The sequence below is a fragment of the Apis cerana genome, linkage group LG5 (genome assembly GCF_029169275.1).
Source record: "Apis cerana isolate GH-2021 linkage group LG5, AcerK_1.0, whole genome shotgun sequence".
NCBI classification, from domain to species: Eukaryota; Metazoa; Arthropoda; class Insecta; order Hymenoptera; family Apidae; genus Apis; species Apis cerana.
The window spans coordinates 1,687,798-1,711,851 of NC_083856.1; the positions used below are offsets into that span (position 1 = coordinate 1,687,798).

Consider the following 24,054-nt stretch of genomic DNA (forward strand, 5'->3'; position numbering starts at 1 on the left):
TGGAAATTTTATAAAAGTAGATGTAAATAAATTTAAAAAAATTATATAAGTATTTTAATACTTTTGTACAAGGACAAAGTTGTCAATAAATGTACTTTGCATTTGATCAGAAAAAATTTATATCAGGTAATAAATATTCAATTTTTATCTAAAACATTTTCTAATATTATCATATTAATAATTTTGAATGAAACGATTTAAATTGTAACATTCTTTACACTTGATGTAAAGTAAGAGATTTATTTTAATATAAATATAAATTTTACATTTCTTAATGTAAATAAAATGAACAAATTAAGAAATGGATAATTTGATCTTAAATTCGATATTTACTTACATATGTATAGAGTGTAATTGTGAATGGTAAAAATTATCCTATTTAGAGATCCTAAAATTTTGTTCATCGAGCGTTAAGAATTTTAATCTTTCAACGTTACTGATAAATTTTCATTGTGCAGACCGCTCGATTTCGTAATATGCCTTCGATGTTCGTTCGAGAAAACTCGAACAATACTTCAGTTTAAACTGCACGCGTGCTCTGAAATCGCACTGTGGACGACTGGATGCGCCGCGATTTATCGTAGCATCGAGATCGTTTTCAGAATACCGATGAGCTTGTGACGGTTCTTCTTGCCACCGCATGGTATCCACACCAACAGAATTCTCGAAAATCCTCGTCCATACAAATACATCCTCTGATCTCCGCTGTCCCCGTGTTTAAAACTGGGTTTACTAACGTTAAGATAAAGCTTAGTCATTTATACGATAAATAGACTTCGAATATTTATGCAAATTTAACGTTTCATGAATTACAATTGCTGAAATAAAATTGAAACAAATATTCTGTCCTTCGTAATTTATATATCTTTACCTATCATGTGTATTCCCTTAGATTTTTAAATTTTTGTGTCATTTTTTTAATGATAAAATTGATAGATTATTTTGATCTTATAACATAAGAGTGCGATAAATATGGAAAATTGTTTTATACATTCGATGAGAAATTCTTTGTAGATTCAAAGTTTTTACACATTCGAATGAAATTTGGATAGTCAATCAATTACAAAAAAAAAATACCCTTTAAATTTAGAAAATTAATTCCTATAGAAAAGTACATACTTAAATAATAGAAATTTTTCTTTCAGAAGAAAAGTATACTGAAACTTAACTATTAAATTAATAATAAATATTCATTAAACGATATTAATACCAATTTAAATAAATATAAATTCGAAATTCCTAATGTAAAAAAATTCTAAAAAGTAAGTTTTTAAAAATCAATAATTTACTTTTTGAAGGATTCGTGAAATCAAAAATATAAAGAAATAATTAGAAAATGATTTTACAAATTTTAATTGTCCCTCGCAGAATTCAAGTGATATTCGACTTGGGCCACGAGTTTGGATCGTGCTGTTCGCCGGTGTGAATCGGTTCGATGTTCTCGCTTCAACGAGCGAAATCGATCGTTTCAAATTCGTCGCGCTAATTCGTCAGTTAATGAAACCAGCGTCCACTTTCGGAATCAATCAGCCTCGGTGGGGGGTCACAGGCGTGGCGAGAATTAACGCCGCCCGGAATTACAGTGGAATTAAATGAAGATTAATTTTCGTTTGAGCGCGACCTTCTGTCTGATCGAGACCCAATCATAGCGGCTGTTTTAGACCCTTAATTGAGGTGGTTCGATGCAAATATGGATGGAACTCGTTTGACAGCATTAAAAAGAAAATACACCTTTGGAACATTTGAAACGAAAATTCGAAACTGGTCTTTTTTGTTCCAATACAGAAGATAGAAATGTGTTAGAAATATTGGACATGTTTTGTTTTAACTCCGTTTTTCTTTTTTATCAAATAATTTTTATAATGTGTATAACTTTGAAAAAGTTGAAAAACTTTTATTGTTATTTGATATTTATAAAATACAGGAAATGTTGATTGATTTTATTATTTAGAAGTATAATCGATATTTAATGTTAAGTAAAATTATATTAATACGATGATGTATTATGTTTGATTGGTAAATGCTATTTTATTTTACCTCGACACAGTTTAACGACGAATGTTTCATGTCTGATAAATTATACTCTTATTCTACTTGAATTTTATACGTTCAAAAAAAAAAAGAAAGAAATATCACGTTTTATATTTCAAACTTGAAAAATATTAATCATTATCAAAATATAATGTTTAATTTATCTCATTCTTCATTTCTAATCTTCTTCAAGGTTTCCTTTATCAAGAAGTATTTCAATTAATTCAAGAAAAAATCCAATAAAACAGAGAAGAGGGAAATAAAACTGTATAATCGTAGTTGTTACAATGACAATAATTGATCGAGAAGATCGGAATTGAATATTTAATTTCATGGTAATCGCATCTTTAAAAGCGCTTAAAATGCTTCAAAGCTTCAAGGGAGGAAAGGATCCTTGAGTCGCGAGATGTTTTTCATTAATTGTCGAAGCACAGGTGTGAAAAGAATCCTTCATTCTTCTCTTTGAACTTTGTTAGGCGAAAGATCCCTTTGTGATACAAAATTAAATATTGCGTTAAAAGTCTCTTTACATGAATGAATGATCGTAAAAGATTTGCAAAAGAATCTTGTTCTACTACTTTGATTAACATTGTTGAGTCGAAAAGTTATTATTATATCAGCTATATATAATTCAAACAATCGATGCTCGAGTAATAATTTTATGAGAATAAATAATAATGTTACAAAAATTTATTTTCCAGATAGTAATATTCAAATAATTTTCATTTAATAATTCCATTTATTAAATGTATATACAAAATCTTCTCGTTTAAAAATTTAAAAGAAAACTTACAAGGAGAATCCTTATATGTATCTCTTAAATTATATCTCTATTATTTAAAAAATAATTAAAAAAATATCAAAAGTTTAACTATTGTTTAACGTATTACAGAAATATCAATTTAATATTATTTTCAATGAACAAAATTCAATTATTTAATTCGATATAAAAATTCTATATAAATGAAAAATTAATAGACGTTATTTATCCATTTTTCAGCAACAGCAACAACAAGCACAGCAGCAAGCACAGCAACAGCAACAGCAGCAACCGCAACAGCAGCATCAGCAACAACAGCCGCAGGCTAATTCGCCAGGAGGTGGAAATGTGGGGAAAAGCAGCCCGTCGCCGGGAAATTCGGCATCCCCTGGCACTGTGACAGCGTCCAACAAGTCGCAGACCGAACCGAAACCGGTCGAGTGCAATTTGTGCCATCGAAAATTCAAAAATATACCGGCACTAAATGGCCACATGAGACTCCATGGCGGTTACTTCAAAAAGGTAAACTAATTAAGCGAATTTTCCCATTATATTTATTTTTCTATTATTTATTATTTTATTATTTATTATTTTATTTTTCTATAATTATATTAGAAAGACTGTTATCATATCAAAGAGAATATTCCAAAAAAAATTGAAAATTTTTTTTAATTGTTTTTATATAATTTTTAAATCATTAGGGAATTTGGTTACTTTTGACAATTGATAATTACATACACAAATAAATTTATCTACTATTATATTCTGAACAAAATCATTGATGTTTAGCAAATTAGCAATACGATATTGAAAAGTAGAAAAATTTTAAATAGTTTTTCTGTAAGAACAACGGAAAAATATTTACAAAATGATTTTTTTTTAATTCAATTTTTTTGAAACAATAGCAATTTATCCAAAAATTATGTCAAAACTTATATATAATATTGTAACATTAGTTCAATATCTAATTATGTTTTAATTGTATAAAAATCCACAATCTACTTGTAAGATTAGTATTGAATTTGGTTATTTATTAAAAAATAATTTTGCTTTTTTTTCTACGTATTACGATTTACTTATAAGTTGATTTAAATCTAATTAAATCTTCTTTTAATCAAATCAAATTCTATAATGAATATTCCATCATATAGATAGATATTTTACACATCTTTTAAATTTCTTATATAAAATTATAAAATATCCGTAATCTACTTACAAATAATCATTCTTCAAGAATTATTATTCTTTCAAAGAACCGTGAAAATTCATTTTTTATCGTTACCCTGATGAAACGAGAGAAAGAAGAATACGGCAAAGATAAAGTCATTCAGAGAATCGTTAATTCTAGTCCTGCATTTGTTTCGCTTGCTTCATCAATTCTCCTCGAGACGGTCTCGAGATGAAAATTATACGGAATCCGGCTTTGCTTACCTCTTTCACGAACCGCGTTTCATCCCCGGAGGGGGAAGGGGATAGGATTGAATTTTCAAGAAGAATTTCATGAAGTTTACCAAAGGCTACGGGGAACGTGCAAGGTTCACCGGCATTACCATATGAATTCGCAATCCCAGAAACTCGCGCGGAGAGCTTCTTGTAATCAGTTGGTGATTTCATGGAAATCTCGCCGACCGAAATGCAATCAACCGGTGATTTTCGTGAAAATCTCGACCGGTTACGTTATACGCTCTTTTCTTCGCTTCGTGCATGAGACGATAATAATCGTTGGGGATGAAAAAAAGGGAAAAAGTATCTCTCTTTCAAGGAGAGAATTTTCAAGTAGAATTTTTATTAATTATAACGGTACATCCCCGCGAATTGCGATCGAATATGCTAATAGTACGGTTATTGAATGCATATTTAATTTTCAAAAATGATCGACCGAGGAGGAAGATAATAAATTTGGAATTTCGACGGATGTATCGATTTTATTTCCATTTTATCCGCGTATTAATATGGTAATTAAATTACCATATATGCGACCAGTTAATTTCTTAAACCTTAATAAACGTCGAAGAAAATTATTCCCTACTATTATCTGAAAGAGTATTTGAATTAAATTTTGTTTTTTTTTTTTTTCAGAAAAGAGAAGAGTTAGTAAGGAAAAATACAATAATTTTAGAAACTAACTTTTGAAATTCTCGTTTCTCGTTTTAATTGCAAAATCATTTTTTATGGTATTTCATAATCTCAATGTATAAACGTATGAATAGTAAATGTTTAAACGGCGAACGTTTGATCCACCCGTACTCTTCATCGAGAGCAATAAACATTTCCATGTTAAATCTCGTCTCTGTCGAAACGGAGAAGAGAAAAACTTGGGACGAGCTCTCTTTTCCTATAAATGACACGCCGTTCGTTAAGACATTTTTAATCAACGAGGAGAAAGGCGACGAATCAAAGAGAGGGAAGGAAGAAACCGAGAGAATTGCTGATCTTTCTATTCCAACGACTGCAACCTGCCTGCCTCTTTCTTGACCTTATTAAGAACCTTTCTCTGTTCAGATTCTCTCCTTCAAAGTATAGAAAGAAAGGAGAAAGAAAAACATGGAATCGAGCAGTCCTCTCTTGAAGATTTCATTCCTGATTCCTTCTCTCTTTTTCCTATCTCTGTACGATTATCTCTCGCAGATGGATCGCGAAACGAAGAAAGAAGGTTTCAAATGGCAAATTTGAATAGCGAAAATCGTTTCTTCTTCCTTTCATTCCTTTTGACAAGAGTCACAATTATACATTTTGCAAAAAAGCTTCGTGGATTATGAAATTTTTAAATTTAAATTTTAGGATTTTTAAAAAATTGATATAATTCGAATCTATTTTATATTCCTATATGATTTAAGAGCTATACGACTGGTAAATTAATTCGGATGATGAAAATACGAGAAAGTAAGGATAATCGGCCAGTTATCATTACTAATTAATCAAATTTCAATCTTCTGAATTTTATGCAAAAGAATTCAAATTCATTAGTATATTAGCTGAGAAAAATTTGAAATAGATACCAACAAATCGAAATATCATCCATAATCAAATGTTTTTTTTTAACACTTAAATCACTAACAAACTAAATAAAACAGTTTACATTAACGTTACGTTCTATTTTTCAAGACATTTGTACGTGCTTTAAATTTAAAAAGATTACATTTTTAGAAATGTATTTTAGAATGTTCTGCATGCGCACACTGAATACATTATGCGCAAGTTTCACGACTTTCTATTTTTGTTCCTCGCGCAGAGAAAGGCCGCCCAAGCGAGAACGAACGTATAATAGATAATAAAACAGAGGAACTGTATAACAAAAAATACCTTTCTATATATTATTCCTTACTCGCTCGTCATACACCGTCTCTCCAATCGTCGACCGCATTCCACAACTCTCCCCTCTTCCAAAAAAGAAAAAAAGAAAAAGAAGAATCAGTTTATGCTTAGACACCGAGCAAACGAGCAAAGATCGAAGGAGAATAAAACGAGGGAAGATGGAGGGAAGGGTAAGGCGATGATCGAATCCAAATGAACCCATTAACAGGCTCTTTGCTTCCACGATGGCGGGTGGAAAGATTGGGGTGGCAGCACGGTCGGGGGAGGGTTGTGCAAACATTGTCTCGAGCTTTCTCCATTATGTAGATTGAATCTGAACCGGTTACCGGGGGTTTTCAACGCGGGGTCTGCTCTCGTTTCAAGCTGCACCCGAGTTTTCAACTCGCCACAACTCTCGCCCCTCCCTCCCTTGTACGTGTATGCACGCGCCCAATCCATCCATCCCTCTCGTCCACCGTCCACCCGCGCCCGCGTCCGGTTCCATTCATTTTGATCTGTGTATACATACATTCATATTCATGCCCGTGGCGGCCACCTTTATGCGCGCCGTGTTCACGATCGAGCGTCACAGGTCCACGTCGACGCTTCGGGGACACGGGGTGAACGTTCATGGTTCACGAGAGGGGGCAGAGGCGTGAGTGCAGTTAGATGTATTTGTACCAGCCACGTGAATGTGCACCGCTCCCCGTTTAATGGGTTGCCATGTGAGCACCATGGGTGAAGGTGTTCTTGGCGTATTGGATCGGGTAAATGGATCGACGAATTGTTTTATAAGGACACTAAGTTGCGTTGAATTATCGTTGGATAACGTAGGTATGTCTTTGGTGTTGGAGGAAATGATCAGGGGAATAATGTGATTACTTTCTACTCTTTTAGCGTGTTTTGTCTTCTTCTTTCATTTATCGTGAGGATTTAAAGTAATATAATAAATAAATAAATAAAGTAGAAAAATATAACTTTTTGGATAACGAAACGTATAGATAGAAGGTACAAGACAGTCGTTAAATAATGTTGAGGATTTATAGAAATGGAAACGGCTACGAAACTCTGTTGAAATTGGGAAAATTTTAAATAACTTTGAAAATAGTAATCTTCGATCAATAAGTAGAAACTCGTTAGAAGTAGCACTTTCGAGAACTTCCTCATTTATCTCTCGATTTATTATCTTCTCGAATCTCTTGCGTCATTAATTCCAAGCTCCGGATAAATGATGGATATGATTCTCGAATGAACGCATTTCCAGAAAAAAAAATATAGCTTACTGAATCGTGGAATCTGCACTAAATCTACTTTCTGTTATAAAATGTTATTTTAACGCTTCATATTGCACCAATGTCTCAACATATTAAATCATAGAATATAATAGATAAGCTATTATCCAATGAGATAAAAAAAAATGCCCAAAAATATTTTTAATAATTAATAATTAAAAATATTCGTTTCAAGTCATCCCTTAAATTTTCAAACGTTCTACATTATAATCGTCCTATTCGACGAGTCGTCTTTTTCACAAATCGGAACAATCAGATTTCAATTCAAATCATATACTCGAGCATATCGAATACAGACTCGATTCGGAAAATCGATGCTTTCGAAGCGGACGAAGACTATTATCGAGAATTATTAAGCAGTTTCGATGGTTTTTCATTTCATGTGAATCCGGATTGGAGGCGCGTTCCATTCGAGAATGGTATCCGGATGCATTGCCGCGTTTCCTCCGTTGAAAATCGTGGGGAATATGTGTGCGGCTAACGGTAGCATCCGAAATCCTCCGCGTGGAAATTGTCGGGCGAAGAGCGGTTTAAAGTTTTGTCGAGCGGACATCGTGAACGGGATTAAGGGATTCACGGGGGACTTTTAAGTAATACAAGAGTACTCGGCGGGTTGGCTCCACCCACGGTTGAATATTTTTGCGCCCGTTTCGAGGGTACGATGCATCCCTGCCCAACGAGTGGCCATAATCCTCGAATAAATGGAATTTGGTCGATTTGTCTTGGAGAGAAATTAACTGTTGATCGATAAAATTTTTTATTGCAACGATGAAATGGAATTATATGAAATTATTTTTGTTAATTTTTTAATTTATCGAAAGTGACAGTGTATATAATGATACTTTAATGAATTGATTATAAATTTATTCCCAGTAATTTGTGAATTTTACATGTGTTAAATTTACTTGTATTTATTTATATATTCATTATTTTTTTTCTAGAATTTTAATAAATTGTGGACTTTTGCGATTAAATACGTTTCTATTTATATTCTCATGAATATTTCTCGATGAAATTAATTACACAGATTTGTATGGAATATTCAACCTATAATATGAGAAATTATTACCAAGATCGACAACAAATATGTCGATCATTAATTAATTATGTCGATATAAGAGCTTCTTTGAAATTTTCTTACATTGTGCAATGCAATATCTCAATATTATCATATATAAGTTAGTTAAGCAAAAATTGAAAATTGTAATTGACGTTTAAAGAATACGATATCCCCGAATATACGGGGGAAAAAAGTAAAATTTGATAAAAATTGTATAATTAATTTTTACCATTAATCAATTAATTATAAAAATTATAATTTCATTCAAACATTGTGCAAATGTACAAAACGTATTGCCGAAGTAAAAAGGAGAAAATAATCGTTACAATTTCATCGAAAGAGAATATAGAGATTAATTTTAATTCATAGTGAACGCAATAACCGAGTATATTAAAATTAGCGAAGCTTCATAATCGATATCTTTCATAATCCTAAATACACGTGTCAAAGTACGTAATACCGTGCTTTCGTTTCAACGTTAATTAATTATCCTATTTAACTTTTCTGTTGGAAAATTAAAAGCGATTTATGAAATAAATTGGGAATAATTGGTATATAGTTAGCAATGATAATCGGAGATAATTTATTATAGTTGAGATTAAAGGCGAATTCATTACGAGAGAAGAGCCGGTAATCGGTTATTCCTTTTTCACAATGGTGAAAATAATGTTTAATTTTTTTTTTTTTATTTCATCTTCATGATGAATTCAATACGTTGGAAATGAGTAATTCAAGAAAATTCGTGAAATTCCTCAATGCTTCGATCACTATGTATCTGTTCTTTCATTATTAAACCAAAAATCCCAAGGTCCCATTATACGGGCGTTCCGATACTATTCATATTGAAATTCTTTTAACGTTCAACCACATTTTTAATTAAACAGTAATGAGAATGCTGTATGAATATGAAACGTTTATTTTAATCAATAATGATAATAATTAATAATAATAATAATGGATAAAAAAGGAATTTTATATTGTCATTTAAGAATCGGATAAAAATATTTAATTGTAAATACTGCGTGTAGTTTTTTTAGATCATCGCATTAATAAATTTAAATTATAAATATATCATATTGTGTTCGTAAAAAAAAAAAAAAGAACAACAATTCATTTATATTTTACCGTTCAAACGCGAAATCTGAATTTCACAATTAAACGAGCAATATGAATATGAAATTATTATTCGAGAAATATAAATGATGTGAAATTATGACAGTGAATTTTACATAAATTTAATCTTTTACTTCATTTTTTCTTTTACAAAAATAATAAAATTGTTTAAATTTGTATTCTATTTGTTGTACATAATCGTTGTTAATTTAATAAAATTCTAATGTAACAAAAAAAAATAAACTATCTACGAATAACAGCATATTTGAAAAAGAAAGCCGAGAAAAAAACAAAGAATAAGTATATATATATTAACAAAATAATTTTTTCATTTCTCCTTTCTATTTTACATAAATTTAATTGCATAAATACATAAATAAAATCATAAAATTAATATTCCACAAGAATTCAATCATACTTTTAATCGAAATCCATATTATTTTATTATTCGAATAAATAAAAAATTTGAATTTCATGATGAAACCACGTGATAAAAAAATTTATATCAAAAATTTGTACACCGACAAGCTGGAAACTCGATATTCCATAAAATCAATCATGCAATCTACTCTCTTAACCCTTTCGACTCTCATCCTTGTATCGAATAGAATTAGAATCGAGAACGACGAAATACAAAAGAAAGAAAGAAAGAAAAGAGACGAGATAGGAAATAAAGATTAAAAATGGAAAACAAGAGAGTTCCTCGAACTCACTACTTACGCGTAGACACAACGAAGCACATTTCATGCTCATTTCATAGGGGAAAGCGAAAAAAAAGAGGGGAAAAAAAGAGGGGAAAAAAGAGAAAAAATAGAGGGAAAAAAAGAGTGGAAAAAAAAATCGAACGTGTGTACATTACGGTAGACAAGAGAACTCGCGTTCGAGGCTGGAATCGACACGGATCGAATTGATGAGACGGAGCCAGTGAACGTTCCGCAATCAATTCCGCGTATTAACAGCATCCGATCAATATTCATGAACCGAGCGTGGTACGCCACGTCAAAGACAGAGTTCAATTTCGCGGCAGGTGATATACATGTAAGTGACTATATATGTACATACGTAATAACGTGTTATGTATAGAAGATTTAAAAAAAAAAAAAAGAGTCCAAAATTTCGAGGAAACGAAATACTTTTCGTTGAGACGAATCGAAAAGATTAGCAAAATGAATATACAATATAACCTGTTAGCTAGCAAGCAGAGGAATAGATAATATTGAACTCGTATACAAAGTTCAGTTTAAAGAATTGAATCTTTCAACGATATCTAACGATATCTATATAAATATATATAAGTATGTATCTATTGTTAGCAAATGTAAAATATTTAATGGTTATACATTACGCTCTATAATTTAGTTCATCGATTTGGTTAATTTATATCTTTTGGTAAAAAAAATTCATCTTTGATGAGTTATTAACGAAAAATGCGCAAGCGAATTATTTTATTCTTTCGTAGATAAGATATAATTCGACATAATTTTTACCCAACATTCAATACATCTGCTTCGATTTCATTTGTTCAGACGCAAAACGACTCGCCGGCGGCACATACCCAACACTACCGGCGACGAATCTACGCATCCTGTAATTGGCGTTAATAACTCACGTTAGAACAAAGGAAAAATGTCGATTTGAAGTCACAAAATTATCTACTATCGATATATATCATCACATATGCACATCTCATCCCGTGCTTGCATGCAAAGCATCCAGAAACGCGACCGCGCATCGAAGTAACGTATAGGAAATTGAGAAGCACGATGACGATCAGCGATTAACGACGCCCTCGCTCCGTTCTCTGTCCTCGCCCTTTCCATCCTCCTCCCTCGCCATTAAGGTTTCATCAAGATGACGACGCTGAGCCACGCATATCACATGGTGATGCATGGTTCCTCGAAGGGAACGCGTGGTTCGCGTGGAACAGGACGAAGATATATGCACGTCCGACACGGACGTATGCTAATTGCCGTGGCGGCGCGTCCCAAGGACTGGCACAATTAACCCTTCGTTTCATCGGGGCCACTAATCTACGAAACGGACCAGTCGTAACCGATCGAAGTATCAATCGGGGGGACGCGTTTCCGATTAACTGGTCGCGTCCAGTGATGGACGAGGCCTGGGTTATTGGCCGCGTGGGGAATATTTGACGTGTAGATTTCGAGATGCGTTTGCCCAGTTGCAAGATTTGTTGCGAGGAAAAAGCGATACCGATTCGATAGCGTTTTTGGTTTTGATTTGAAGAAGAATCGTGAAATGTTTTCTATTTTTTTTTTTTTAATTTAGCTTTAGATTACATCTTATTTGTCGTTGCTGTTGAAGAAAAACAATATACGTATATTGAATTTGGAAAATGTGAAGTAATATTCAATTTTAGTAATACTGAAGTTTTTTAATACATACAAATGAGAAATAAAGAATTGTGAAGTTGCGATTTTAGATTTTTTTCCTCGAATTGGAGAAGAATAAATATGACGAATGAGAATTTGAAAATTTGAAAAATTTTAAATTTATATTTAAAAAACATGTAGGAATGAGATGGTATTTGAGTTTAATTGAGAAATTGATAGAAATGAATACTATCAGTGTATAAATTGTTTGGTTTTGCAATAGTTTACTGTTAATTTTGTAATAAACACAAATGTATTTTTTTGGCATTTATTTGAAGTATAATCGATCAGAATGATCTTAAATTTTTATTATTCTTTTATTATTCTCTAGTAATAAAAATTTCTAGAAGAAATTAATAATAAAATACAGTCTTTTTAATATAAATAGCTACAATTATCATTTAAAAATAATCTCGAACAATATAAAAGATTAAAATGTTAATCAAGATATTCAATAATAATTATAAAATCAATTTATTTTAATATTTCTGGTAAATATTGAAAGATTACAGATATTTCTAATAAAATTATATCTCGAACGCATTCCCTTCTAGCTAAAATCGATTATTTCCATTTTTAATTCATCCAAGACACTTTTTGATCGTACATTTAAAACTATTTACATCAAAAACTAATTGTAAAGGGATAAAAAATTTTCGAATAAGGAGAAAAGAGCCCAATAATGGGCTCCACCATTCGCCAGTTACTTCTTTCCTGTCATTTTCTTTTCTCTTTTAGTTCTTCTTCATTTCTGACATTTTTATCTTCTCCCTTTTATAATCCGCCCTGATCTCTTCAATCTCATTCCACTAGCACCCCTTTTCCTTTTCCTACCCTCCTTTTTTATGTTACTCTCCCGTTGGATTATATTTCCTCTTTTCCATTGATCCATTCTTCCTTTCTTCCTTTCTTTCTCTTAGTGCTTAAATCTAACATTCTAAATCCATAGTTAACCTGAATTACCTAAAATTAGATCCCGAACGATTCAACGAGCTATATAACTATCAGGTCAAGTAGGATCGTGTTACGCAATCAAGCATTGTCCTCCAATGGCTGGCCAGAGTTCTTGACGATATTTGAGAGACCGAAATTGATTCGCGATTAAAAGTAATAGAGAGAAATGTGTTAATATTCGAGGCGATTTCGTTGATCGGTCAATTCGTTTTTATTCATGTTGTTGTATTTTGTTACAAAAGAAAGAAACGTAGAAATTTTCAGAAATTAAAATATTCATTAATTAATAAATAACCAAATTTGTAATTGTATTAAATATTTAAAGTCTCCAAATGTTTGTTTCTAAAAGTTGAAGTTAATTTTTTATAAAAAATGGGATTAAATACGTGATTTTTTTAATTATTCCAGGATGCTGAGAACAAGAAAAGCGAGAAGAAAGAGGTTGTTGGCCCGCCTTTACAAACCGCGTCTGTCAGCGTTAGAGCGCTCATTGAAGAAAAAATTATACAGAAAAGAACGACTGGTAAGTATTAAAGATTTTAAAACATTTGTGATTTATTAGATCTCGTGTCTCATACGTCATCAAGAAATTAAAACTTTAAATGTGATCGAAATTGAATAAATTTTATTTAAAATGAGTAAGAAATTTGTTAGAACATGAAATTCTAAATTTAAAAATGCATAGAGTTGTAAAACATAGTTATACAACAAATTAACAAGATATTCTTTTTAAAAATATAATTTAAACGATAATTATTAAATTTTAAAAAAATAAATACAGATCAAATACAATAAATTAATTATTTTTACATTAAACAACATCGAAATCCAAGGAATATATTCCTTTGAAATAGGAATACACGATGATTTATGTGCTTTGAAACGTATCTCGGTTAGATTACGTCTATCTTCCTTACTGCTCCTTACGTTTCCCTCTCTCTGTTTCCCCCTCGCTCTATCTTCTTAACATTTCGCGAACTATAATCATAAGAAACATACCGAGTTATATTAACTGTCGAGTTACGTTAACTTTCTCTTAGACACATTCAGGATCCTAACGTGACATCTGGTTACAGAGAATCTGTCGCTGAACTGCTCTGTACACACTCTCGAGTGCTTAAGACTGAAACTAATTGTAAAGCAACTTTGGATAATCGTGGAATTCATTAGAATAAAGCGTAACGTGAGAATAATATTGGAATTAAGGAAAAAATGTTTAAATATAACCATAGAAAAAAATGTTAATTTGTTAAATCGTTTTTCTTAAATGTACAAATTAAAATATCATTGTTTGAATTTATTTATTAAAATTATAAAACGTGAATGATCAAATAGGTTAATTAGTTTTTCTATGGGCATTAGTAAATAGTTATTTGCAAAACAAACATTTCAATTTAATTTTAATACTCTGTATATCTATAATATTTCCAATTATTATTATTATCATAGACTTTCAATACCATAATAGCACACTCATATCCTATACAATATATCTTTCGAAACAGGCCCAATTCAACCCCATTTCATATCGAAAATCCATCTTCTAAACGAGCCAACTATAACCAACGCAAACTGAAATTTCCATCGAGCGACCACGCAACACTAGGATAAAATTTCAACAGAATCCAGAATGAAACGCGAAAGTTCATACGAGATAACGTTCGTGGGTTCATTTTTTAACTTTCCAATCAACGTTCGGCCCGATGAGTCGTTTCCACGACGAAATATTAATCCGATCAACTTCGAGGGGCGATGCTGAGAACAAAATTCGCGAGCGCTTTTCAAATGATTCATGCGATCCACCGTGTATTTCAACGCCAATCCAACTCTGTCTCTTCTCCTTGCTTCTCCTTTTGTATTTATATATACATACTCTGTGTCGTATCGTTTGCCTGTCCTCCAATCTGTTTCTACGTTGTAACTTTGTCGGTGTAGCCGTTTCTATTATTGATGTGTATAATAATCCTTGATCAAATAATACAATGAATTTGAATAATAGTTTTTGTTTTGTAGCTTAAATAATAATTAGTCCAACATTCATATACTTTTGTATCTATGATTGTCTTGCTCTTCAATTTTATCTTTTATTTTACCATTACAATAAAACATTGAATTCATTGAATTCATCTTGATATCAACTCAAAGATGCTTCAAAAATCTTTTCTTAGAATTAATTAAGCCCAACTCTTATCTGATCCACGAAAAATTAATCGAGACAATCTCGAGACACGATCTACCTATGTACATCTGTATCTTTAACTTTACACTCGTATCTGTGCTCGTGTCCGTTCTTTATCCATGTGTCCTGCCATCCGTGGAAATCCGTGTACATTTTCCAGAAGCTCGCGTGATATTCTAGCCAGCGAGAAATCGCCTCCTCCTCCATGGACTACTGGAAGAATCGTGATTTACGAAGCGAGCACGCCAGAATATTTCTCGCATTGTCCACGTTCGAACGATAAATCACCCCCGCGATGGCTCTGGCGCGGGGGTGGGCGAGAGCCGCGCTTTTGTAACAAAGTGTGCGTCGTTAGCGATTTATGCGCTGTTTCGTTCTATTCGCCGCTGCCAAGAGCAATGGCGAAACTATCGTTCCTTCCGCGAGGATTCTTCGACGATTTCATTCCCGTGCTCGAATTAATACGAATGAATTTAATACACGGACAACAGCTGAATTTCGAGGAAATTCATTGTCGATCATCGAACACTCGGTGAAAAGTTGTTGCACAGAGTTCAAAATTAAACGAATTCAAAATAAAATGCATTAAATTCTCGTATATATGTTTTTTCGTGATTCTAAAATGTATATGACATTTATGATGAATTACGAATACATTGACCTTTTTCAAAATCTATTACATTTCACGCAATAGTTGAGAAAAATTTGTAACGAAGAAGATGTATATTTTCAAACACTGCGTCTAAAAGCTGAAAGCTTAAATTATATCGTACAATTCAGAGATGTGATAATGGTTGGTCGTTATTTTTTGAAAATAAATCATCCAAAAGTGCAGCCGTTTCACGAGATCGATCATTAGCCGTTGTTGACGACGCGTCCATCGCCGATACAGGGATGCAATTAGTGGATGGTTCCTGGTTGAGTTAGTTGTTGACGGCGAAACGGTTTGATGTTTGGCCGAAGTCTCAGGAGGAACGATATTGAAGAGCGTGATGGAGCGTCTGGTCGACGTGTAAATTCGATACCCACGATTTCCAAATTTGATTTACGATCCCAAGTTTCGAGCTCCGTCCCAGGTGTTGATGTTTGTTTGGTTTCATTTCTTAACTTTGTTCAACAATTGTCGACACGGTGTTAAGTTTCTTTAGTTCTCCTTTCGTTTGAAATATAATCTTGTTTATAGTTTGTACGTAGAAGTTATGATTTTTGATTATTTATTTATACATCAAGTTTGTTTATTTACAAAATTGAACGATAAATTGATACTAAAAAAAGAAAGTTTTTAAGATTCTTTTTTTTTTTGAAATATTAAGTTTTATTTCTAACGAATAGTTTTTTATTTTACATTCTACTAATTCCGTGAATTTATATGTGATGTGATAAACGGGCTGATAATTTTGAAATAAATCTTTTTTCTAGTTTTGTAAAAAAAAAAAAGGATATTGATTTTATAGAAAATTTATATATCCTTTTCAAATATTAAACCTCTATCATACAATTTTTCATATCGTTTTTAAATTATTGATCTATTTACATCCATAACTCTTTCCTCCTCGTCCATACAAAAATTCATTTCCTGTGTAAATATACGATTTCACCGTAATTAAAACAAAATCTAAAAACGATCTCTGTTTCGCCGTTTTTTAATTCAACCCAGGGATATATTCGGAAAAAACAATTTCGAAAATTTCACAATAGAATTTTCGTTTCGATTAGATTATTGTTCCACTTTAATTTCTCATTTCTAAAATCTTTCGATCCCCGTCATCAGAGGATCATTTATTTCAATAATCGTTCAATAACAAGGGAGAGAAAAATGTGAAACATTGTGTATCAAATTATTCAAAATACCATTAAGATCCAAAAATCGGTGAAATCTTATCGATATATAAAAACTAAGATTATCGATAACGTATCGATAATCACAATTCTAGCGTGGAGAAAAAAATCGTTATCCAGAACGTTTACTTCGATGAAAACGTGGCGCGTGTTGCGGCGAACATGATATAAATATTCATTGCATATTTAGAGAGGTTGCATATTCACCGAACGAAACATTCATAAGCAGATAAATTGATTGTAAATGAATAAGTAATTACAGACATACGAGTGTGTGCCGAAGTATTACGTTCGTTAACAATGTAATAACGGAAGCAATGCGAATTTTAAAACAATTTGCCGTATGATAATGCCTCCGTAAATACTTAAAATCGATGTTTCGTCGATTCAGAGATATGCCATTCGTTAAAGCAAAATGATATTTTTTAACTCGTCGAGGGAAATAGAATGGCAAAGTGGCAAATTACACAAATGAGGAGACTTAGAGGTAAAAATGAAACTAAACGTATCTTAATAATTCAATTCAGCGAGTTGATTTAACCTCGACGAATATAAGGAATTATCTATTAACGTGAGCTAAAAATTAGCATAAGTCGAAAGTAACAGCGATAATAGAAACGAACGACGATTTATACAAAATTTTTCGGGGATTTCTGGGGATAGGAACCCGTTGCTGCTGACTGTGCACAACTCGATGCCGAGTGCATTGCTGCAATTCAATGAAAAGTACGATAAGACGGCGCTAGTTATAGGGTACCGATAAAATATCGCGATTATCTGCTGATCGCTGCGAAAGTTTGGCAAATGGATAAAGAATATACGCCGTAGAGGATAATTTAAAATGTTCTTGACAGAATGAGACGTATTCTCATCTTCGCGAATTCGATCGAGATGAAGCTGCATTTATATCTTCTCAAGTTGAAGCGAGGAATAATAAATAGACAAATATAATATAAATTCGATAAGAAAATTATTTGAACGGGACAATAATCCTATTATTTACACGAGAACATAAAATATAACTGATAAATTATATTCAGTTTGTCCATACGATATAAACAATGTATTCACGATAATATATTTTCCTATCTCTAATTTAAATTCTTCCAAAAGTTGTCATTTGTATCAACAACAATTATCAATCACTCGAAAAACTTGAGCTCAAATATTTATTCCAATCAATCTATGAGATAAAAAAAAAAAAAAGCACGAGTAACGCGATATCGAACGCATCGTTGAATAAAAATCAGCGAATTAAAAGAATATAAAAAACATGCACAAATATCTACCAATTGAAATCGTATTTATTCCCAATCGTGTATTCTAGAATTTTACACGTTTGGCCGATCCAATTTACTTTTTTTTTTCCTTCCCCCTTTTTTCGTTTTATTCCGTTTTATTTTATTTTATTTTTACCCCCGGTTACCCCTTCGTACGTGGAAACCTTGAAAAAATATTGATCACCCTCTCTTCGCCGACTCTTCCGCAACCTTCCCTCCCCCCCGCCTTTCCTTCGAACGTAATGAAAACCGCAACCGAATTTCCACGCGGAAAAGTAAAAACAACAGGATAGGGAAGGGTTCCACTTGGCCAGGGACAATCTGCTTTACCGCGATCAATGATTGGCAATTTGCAAAAATCCCTCGGCGGTTTCGCCCGCTCGGATTTACGTCGTTACGTGACCGTACAAATGCGCGGCCATCAAATGGATTTGCGGTCCGCATAACGTTATGTGTAGAAGCGGCGGCTGAAAAATGCAACGGGGGGCGGCAAGGGAGAGAGAGAGAGCTATGGATGGGGGGAGGGGACTGCGCTCTGCGTGAATTTCACCGGGTTAATATGAAACATTGATTTATCGACCGCGTGGGCCTGTAAGCTTTATTGCGAATCTAAATACACGTAGCGTATTCGTTAAAATAGAAACGGCGGTTGGAAGGGGAGGGAGGGAGGGAGGGAGTGAAACATTTGAACATTTGAAAATAACATTTATTCGCGGTATCGGATGGAATGGAAATTTAACTATCGGTGAAATATTGTTTTTTTCCTTTCTTTTTTCTTTTTTTTTTTTTTAAATTTACTAAAGTAATTTGATTTTCGTTGTTTTTCGATTATATTTAGTTTCCGTTCCGTTAGTTCTTCTTTCTTTTTTTTTTTTTTTCTATTACTATTATTGCATTTAATTTTTTAATCAGGAAAAAATTTGTTTCAATTCTTTATTAGAATATACACGTATCCTGAAAAATAATCCTATCATTCGTATTCCATAATTTTATTTTAATAACATTTGTAACAAAGTATCATTGTAAACTCGATAAAAATGTTCCAATTATTAAAAATTACTGAATCGATCGGTAGAATGATTAATTGAATTAGTAAAACTTGTCGGTACACGATCAGGCAATAATTTGTAAGTAAATATATATTTGCCATTTTTAATAAACAATTATTAATTATTTATTAATTATAATCAGATAAGATAGACAAGTCTGAAAATAATAAGAGTATTTTTATTATTTCTTTTTCAAGAATATTAATCTAATTGCATAAAAACGAGTGCATAAAATTTAACAAAATCCAGAACGAATCAACGGAAAACAATTTCCCCAATTTATACGAAACCGTAATCTTTCCATCAATTTCTCCGATCATCAGAATTGACAGAAACCGTTGGAGACACGGTGGGCAGGCCGTTGTTGAAAAATACATTTCGAGGCGGGAAACGTCGTTTACGACAGCAACGAAACCCGACAGATATAAATGCGCGCGTATCCTGGCCGAGGCCGCGTGAAGGAAATGGGATCCGTGGAGAGCGTGCAGTTGTGTATCGCGGCAGGAAAGTTTTCCATGAATATCTCGACCCCACGTACTGGCTTCGTGCCCGTGAGCTCGATCTCCTCTCCCTTTTTAACGCACGCGTTTACACGCCATAACCGCCCACACCCCCAATTCATTTCTCCTCATTGTCGGCTACGATCCACGCCGCTAATAAATCAACCGAAAGAAATTAATATCCGTCTTTGACTATCGCCTCTTCCCTACGGGCAAATTGAAATCGTTGTAAACGCTTTTGTTCGAACGACGGAAATGGAAATTGTAGCGACCGGCGGACGATCGAACTCGATGCAATTTGTCGCGCGTAGCGCCGACAACGTTTCGATGAAATTTTCCTTTTTTTCTTTTCTTTTTTTTTCTTTTTTTAAATAGTTTTATTTCCCGTCTTCAATTCGAAGGTGGGAATGTTTGATCGAGGATACTTTATTTCCGTTGTTACACGAGTTTTGAAAATTTTTGGACGTAATATCGATGTGATATTATTTACGAAAAAGCAAAAAAATTTGCTGTTTTCGTTTGCCAACGATTTATTGGAATATTTTATCGGAATTTAGATATTGTTCGCGAATAATTTCAATATTTATATGGTTTTAATCATTCGCATCAGAATTATCGATAAATATCGAATACTTTAAATTGAAAAAGAAGAAATGAGGGAAGCGTTGATACTCTCGTTGAAAAATGTAAACTGAAACAACTGAAAAAGTAGAACGATCCTTTCTGCTCTGAATATTTATCATATTTGTCATTGGTTTTTTTTTTCTATTATAAATATGCTATTTCATTTTTAAAGATATCATATTCCATTCTTTGAAAAATATTTTTTTAAATCTCAAATAATTACGTAGATCGTGACATTTATCAGAGATCTTAATAAAATAAAACTTGTTTTCCTCGAGGAAAGATTATTTCGTTTCCAGCTTGTACGATCGTGAAAAGGCGTATTAAGGAACGCACAAATGGTTCAAGGGGATCGTAGCCCTCATAATTTATTCCCCATAAACTGAAATGCTTCGACAAAGTACGTTCGCTTAACTGGTATTACGATTAATTCATATTAACGTCATAATAGGAGAAAATGTGTACGCTCGAGACGAGCCAGAAAGGTTCCGCTGCATTCATTGATCTCTTCTCCTCGTTTTCCTTTTTTCTCCTCGTCCTTCTCTCTTTTCTTCAATTAGTCGCGCAAAAAGGACTCGACAAAGAAGAAGAAAATCGTGCACAACTTTGATGAAGTTATATTTCGTTAAGCTGTTATTTATATAAAATTATTGCCTTTGTAATCTTGACTTTTATACAATTGGTTCTCTTTTATTTGATCAGATATATTATAGATATGTTTTACTTACGAATAACATTTTATTATATAGAATATATTCTATGGTATATCTTGATCAATTTAGAAAATTGATTGCATCCTGTTTATTAAATTCTGTTATTAAATTATTATTATATTATGTCTTTTTATATAAATTTGTATATTTCATATTCATTTTCATCAGCTCTTATTGAATAATTTCTTGAAATATGCTATATGATATTTTTATTTTTAAAAAAGAAATTAAAAATTTGTTCGAATATCTATTATTATTCTGACAAAAAAGAATCGATCGAGATATTATTTTTTAAAATAATTTTAGTATACATCTTATACATAATAGAAATATATTATTTCATATGAACATAACAGTGTTACATATTGAAAACAAAAGTAAATATTGACAAATTAATGATCGATATTAATATCTTTAATGCAGAAATATCTATATTTGAAACAAGTCGATATCGATCAAATTCTCAAAGATCTGTACGCAGAATCCAGTTCGCAATTTCAATTAATTCATAAAATATGTTCATTCAATGCATACAGTTTCATTTCGAGAAGCATGCGCCGTGATTCCACGTTTTATCGACGAAAATTCACGCAAGTTATACGCAAACAGACACGCTATTCTCTCCAGGAAATTAAACTACCATGATAAAAGTAAATAGAAAAATTCGAAATGAAAATGTTGTTTAATAAGATAAGACGAGGAAAGACGGATAGTTTAATCTTATTGCATTAACTGTATGCAAAATTAATATTTATATTTCGATAGATATTTTAATTCCGTTCAAATTTGATTAAGACTTCTCTTGTATTGATTTGGAATAAAATACGTATGGAAATGATTAGAGCAATTTCAATTCTTGATAGATACAGTGCAAATTGTTATAATTATCTCGAAAATTATCTAACTTCGAATCCCAATAATATTGGAAATTTAAATTAATTGCATCGCAGGAGGAAAAAGCGAAATACAGGAGAAACTTGATTGAAGTGCTAAATATATTTGTATAACACGAAGAAATGTTAGGAAATTCGATATTACCACCCACACATTTCGTTAAGTTTAATTAATAATCATACCTATTAAGTTACATTTCAAATCAGTTACAGAGAAGTTACAGAGAATTTCGAATTACGAAATATGGAGAAAAAGTTGTACTAAATTTCCATGTTTAATATCACTACGTTACAAAAAAAGTAATATTTATAAAAATTTTTAAATAAATTAAATGAAGAGCTTTTTAAAAAAAAACATCATTTTATGATACATATTTTTTTGTCGATAATTCATCGAATCGTTATTTTTGTAAATCATTTTAAATATTATTTCTCATTTAATTTCATAATTATCGTATTTTTCCTTTTCACTTTATTATATTTGAGATATATTTAAAATATTATTTTGTGTTATGAACTATAAAAAATAATATTTATAAAAATATAAATAAATTAAATGAAGAAAGATTTCTAGAATGAAGATATATAATTTTGGCACATGTTTCTTTTTGTGAATCATTTTTACAAATTCTTATAGATCTATTCTAAAAAATATATAAAAAGATATATTGTACAAATTTATTATTACTATTTAGAAAACATGAAAAAGTATATATCAAATAGAAAATAAAAATATATGTGAATATTAATACAATTACAAATTACAAATTTCTTACATTATAAAACAGAAATTATTACGTCGTATATAACAAGACTCGTCAATTATTTTATAGAAATGTTTTGCCTCGTTTTAGCAGCGGACACAAATTCAAATCAACAGGCACGCACAAACGCAACAGTTTTTACCACCCAAGCCGACAATGCGTCGCAAATTTCCGGTAAAACGAGCTTCGCGGTACCAGCACCGCCTCCATTGGCCTCCGCGGAAAAGGTCCGAAGACTTTCGGATGGCGAGCACTTCCGGCAGCCCAATGTCACCGTTTCCGGTCACACGACCGTGCAAAAACAGCTACAGGAAGCGCAGACCCAGGCTCAGGCGCAGGCGCTGGCCGACATGATCTTGAAGGTGGTTTCTCTTAAGATTAATTAATTTAATTTTCTATCGTTGTTTTCCTCGTATTATCGTAAATATGGAAACGATAAAATTATACTTTTTCTTTTTACAATTTATTTTTCTTAGTTGTTTTTTAAAAATACATTTTAAACACAAAAAGTTGTAATTCAATTCAATTCGTTATTCTTTCTTTGATAAAACATGCATATATTTTGAATATAGAAAAAAAAAATTAAATTTCTAAATTTCTATTAAAGGGAACTACTAAAATGGCTGTGAAAAGAACAACTTCCGATCCCGGGCAAAGATTGCATCTGACTTATCAGACATCGGTTCAATCGACGACTAGTCAGCAGCAACAGCAACAGCAACAACAGCAGCAGCAACAGCAGCAACAGCAGCAGCAGCAACAGCAGCAAAATAATCAGGCTCAAGCTCAGCCTACGGTTACAGAAAGTTTCTCAATGACAGGTTACTCTGAAGACGGTGGTTATTTTAGCCCAAGCCTTCAAGATGAGGTGTTTCAACAAGTCACTGCAGTTCCTGACAGCGTTCTTCTTCATGCTACTCAATTGGATTCACTTCAAGTGAGTAATTTTTATTCTTTTTATTAATCTTGAATAAAAGTATTAATCAATTACAAAGAAATATAATTATAATGAAGATAATAACTCGTAATTGGAATTATTCAAAAAGTTATTAATTAAAAAAAAATTACACTTAATAAATTTAAATAAATTATTTAATTTAGTTGATTCAGAGATCCAATAATATAATAAAAGTAATTAAATTAAAAAAATTTCTAAGCTTTTATATACATTTATATGTTATATTTGTATGTGAAATTGCAAATTGATCAATAAAAATTTACAACTTTTATAAAATTATAGATTTATATAAATTAGAAATCCACTTTCTAAAAAATTACATCAACGAAACACTTATCTTCCTTCTCCCATTCTTCTTCAC

General features: G+C 31.9%; 1 protein-coding gene across 11 annotated transcripts in view; it reads left to right on the top strand.

Moving 5' to 3' along the window:
* Positions 1–24,054, top strand: part of LOC108001347 (histone-lysine N-methyltransferase 2D) — a 681,552-nt gene that overhangs the window by 630,544 nt on the left and 26,954 nt on the right. For 8 of the 11 annotated variants that reach the window (XM_062075744.1, XM_062075753.1, XM_062075746.1 and 5 more), the window contains 4 exons: positions 3,032–3,313; positions 13,303–13,417; positions 22,805–23,097; positions 23,343–23,672. In XM_062075744.1, the coding sequence (XP_061931728.1) occupies positions 3,032–3,313; positions 13,303–13,417; positions 22,805–23,097; positions 23,343–23,672 (1,020 nt within the window). The remainder of the gene's footprint in view (positions 1–3,031; positions 3,314–13,302; positions 13,418–22,804; positions 23,098–23,342; positions 23,673–24,054) is intronic. The other 3 variants (XM_062075747.1, XM_062075754.1, XM_062075749.1) reach the window with 2 other exon arrangements.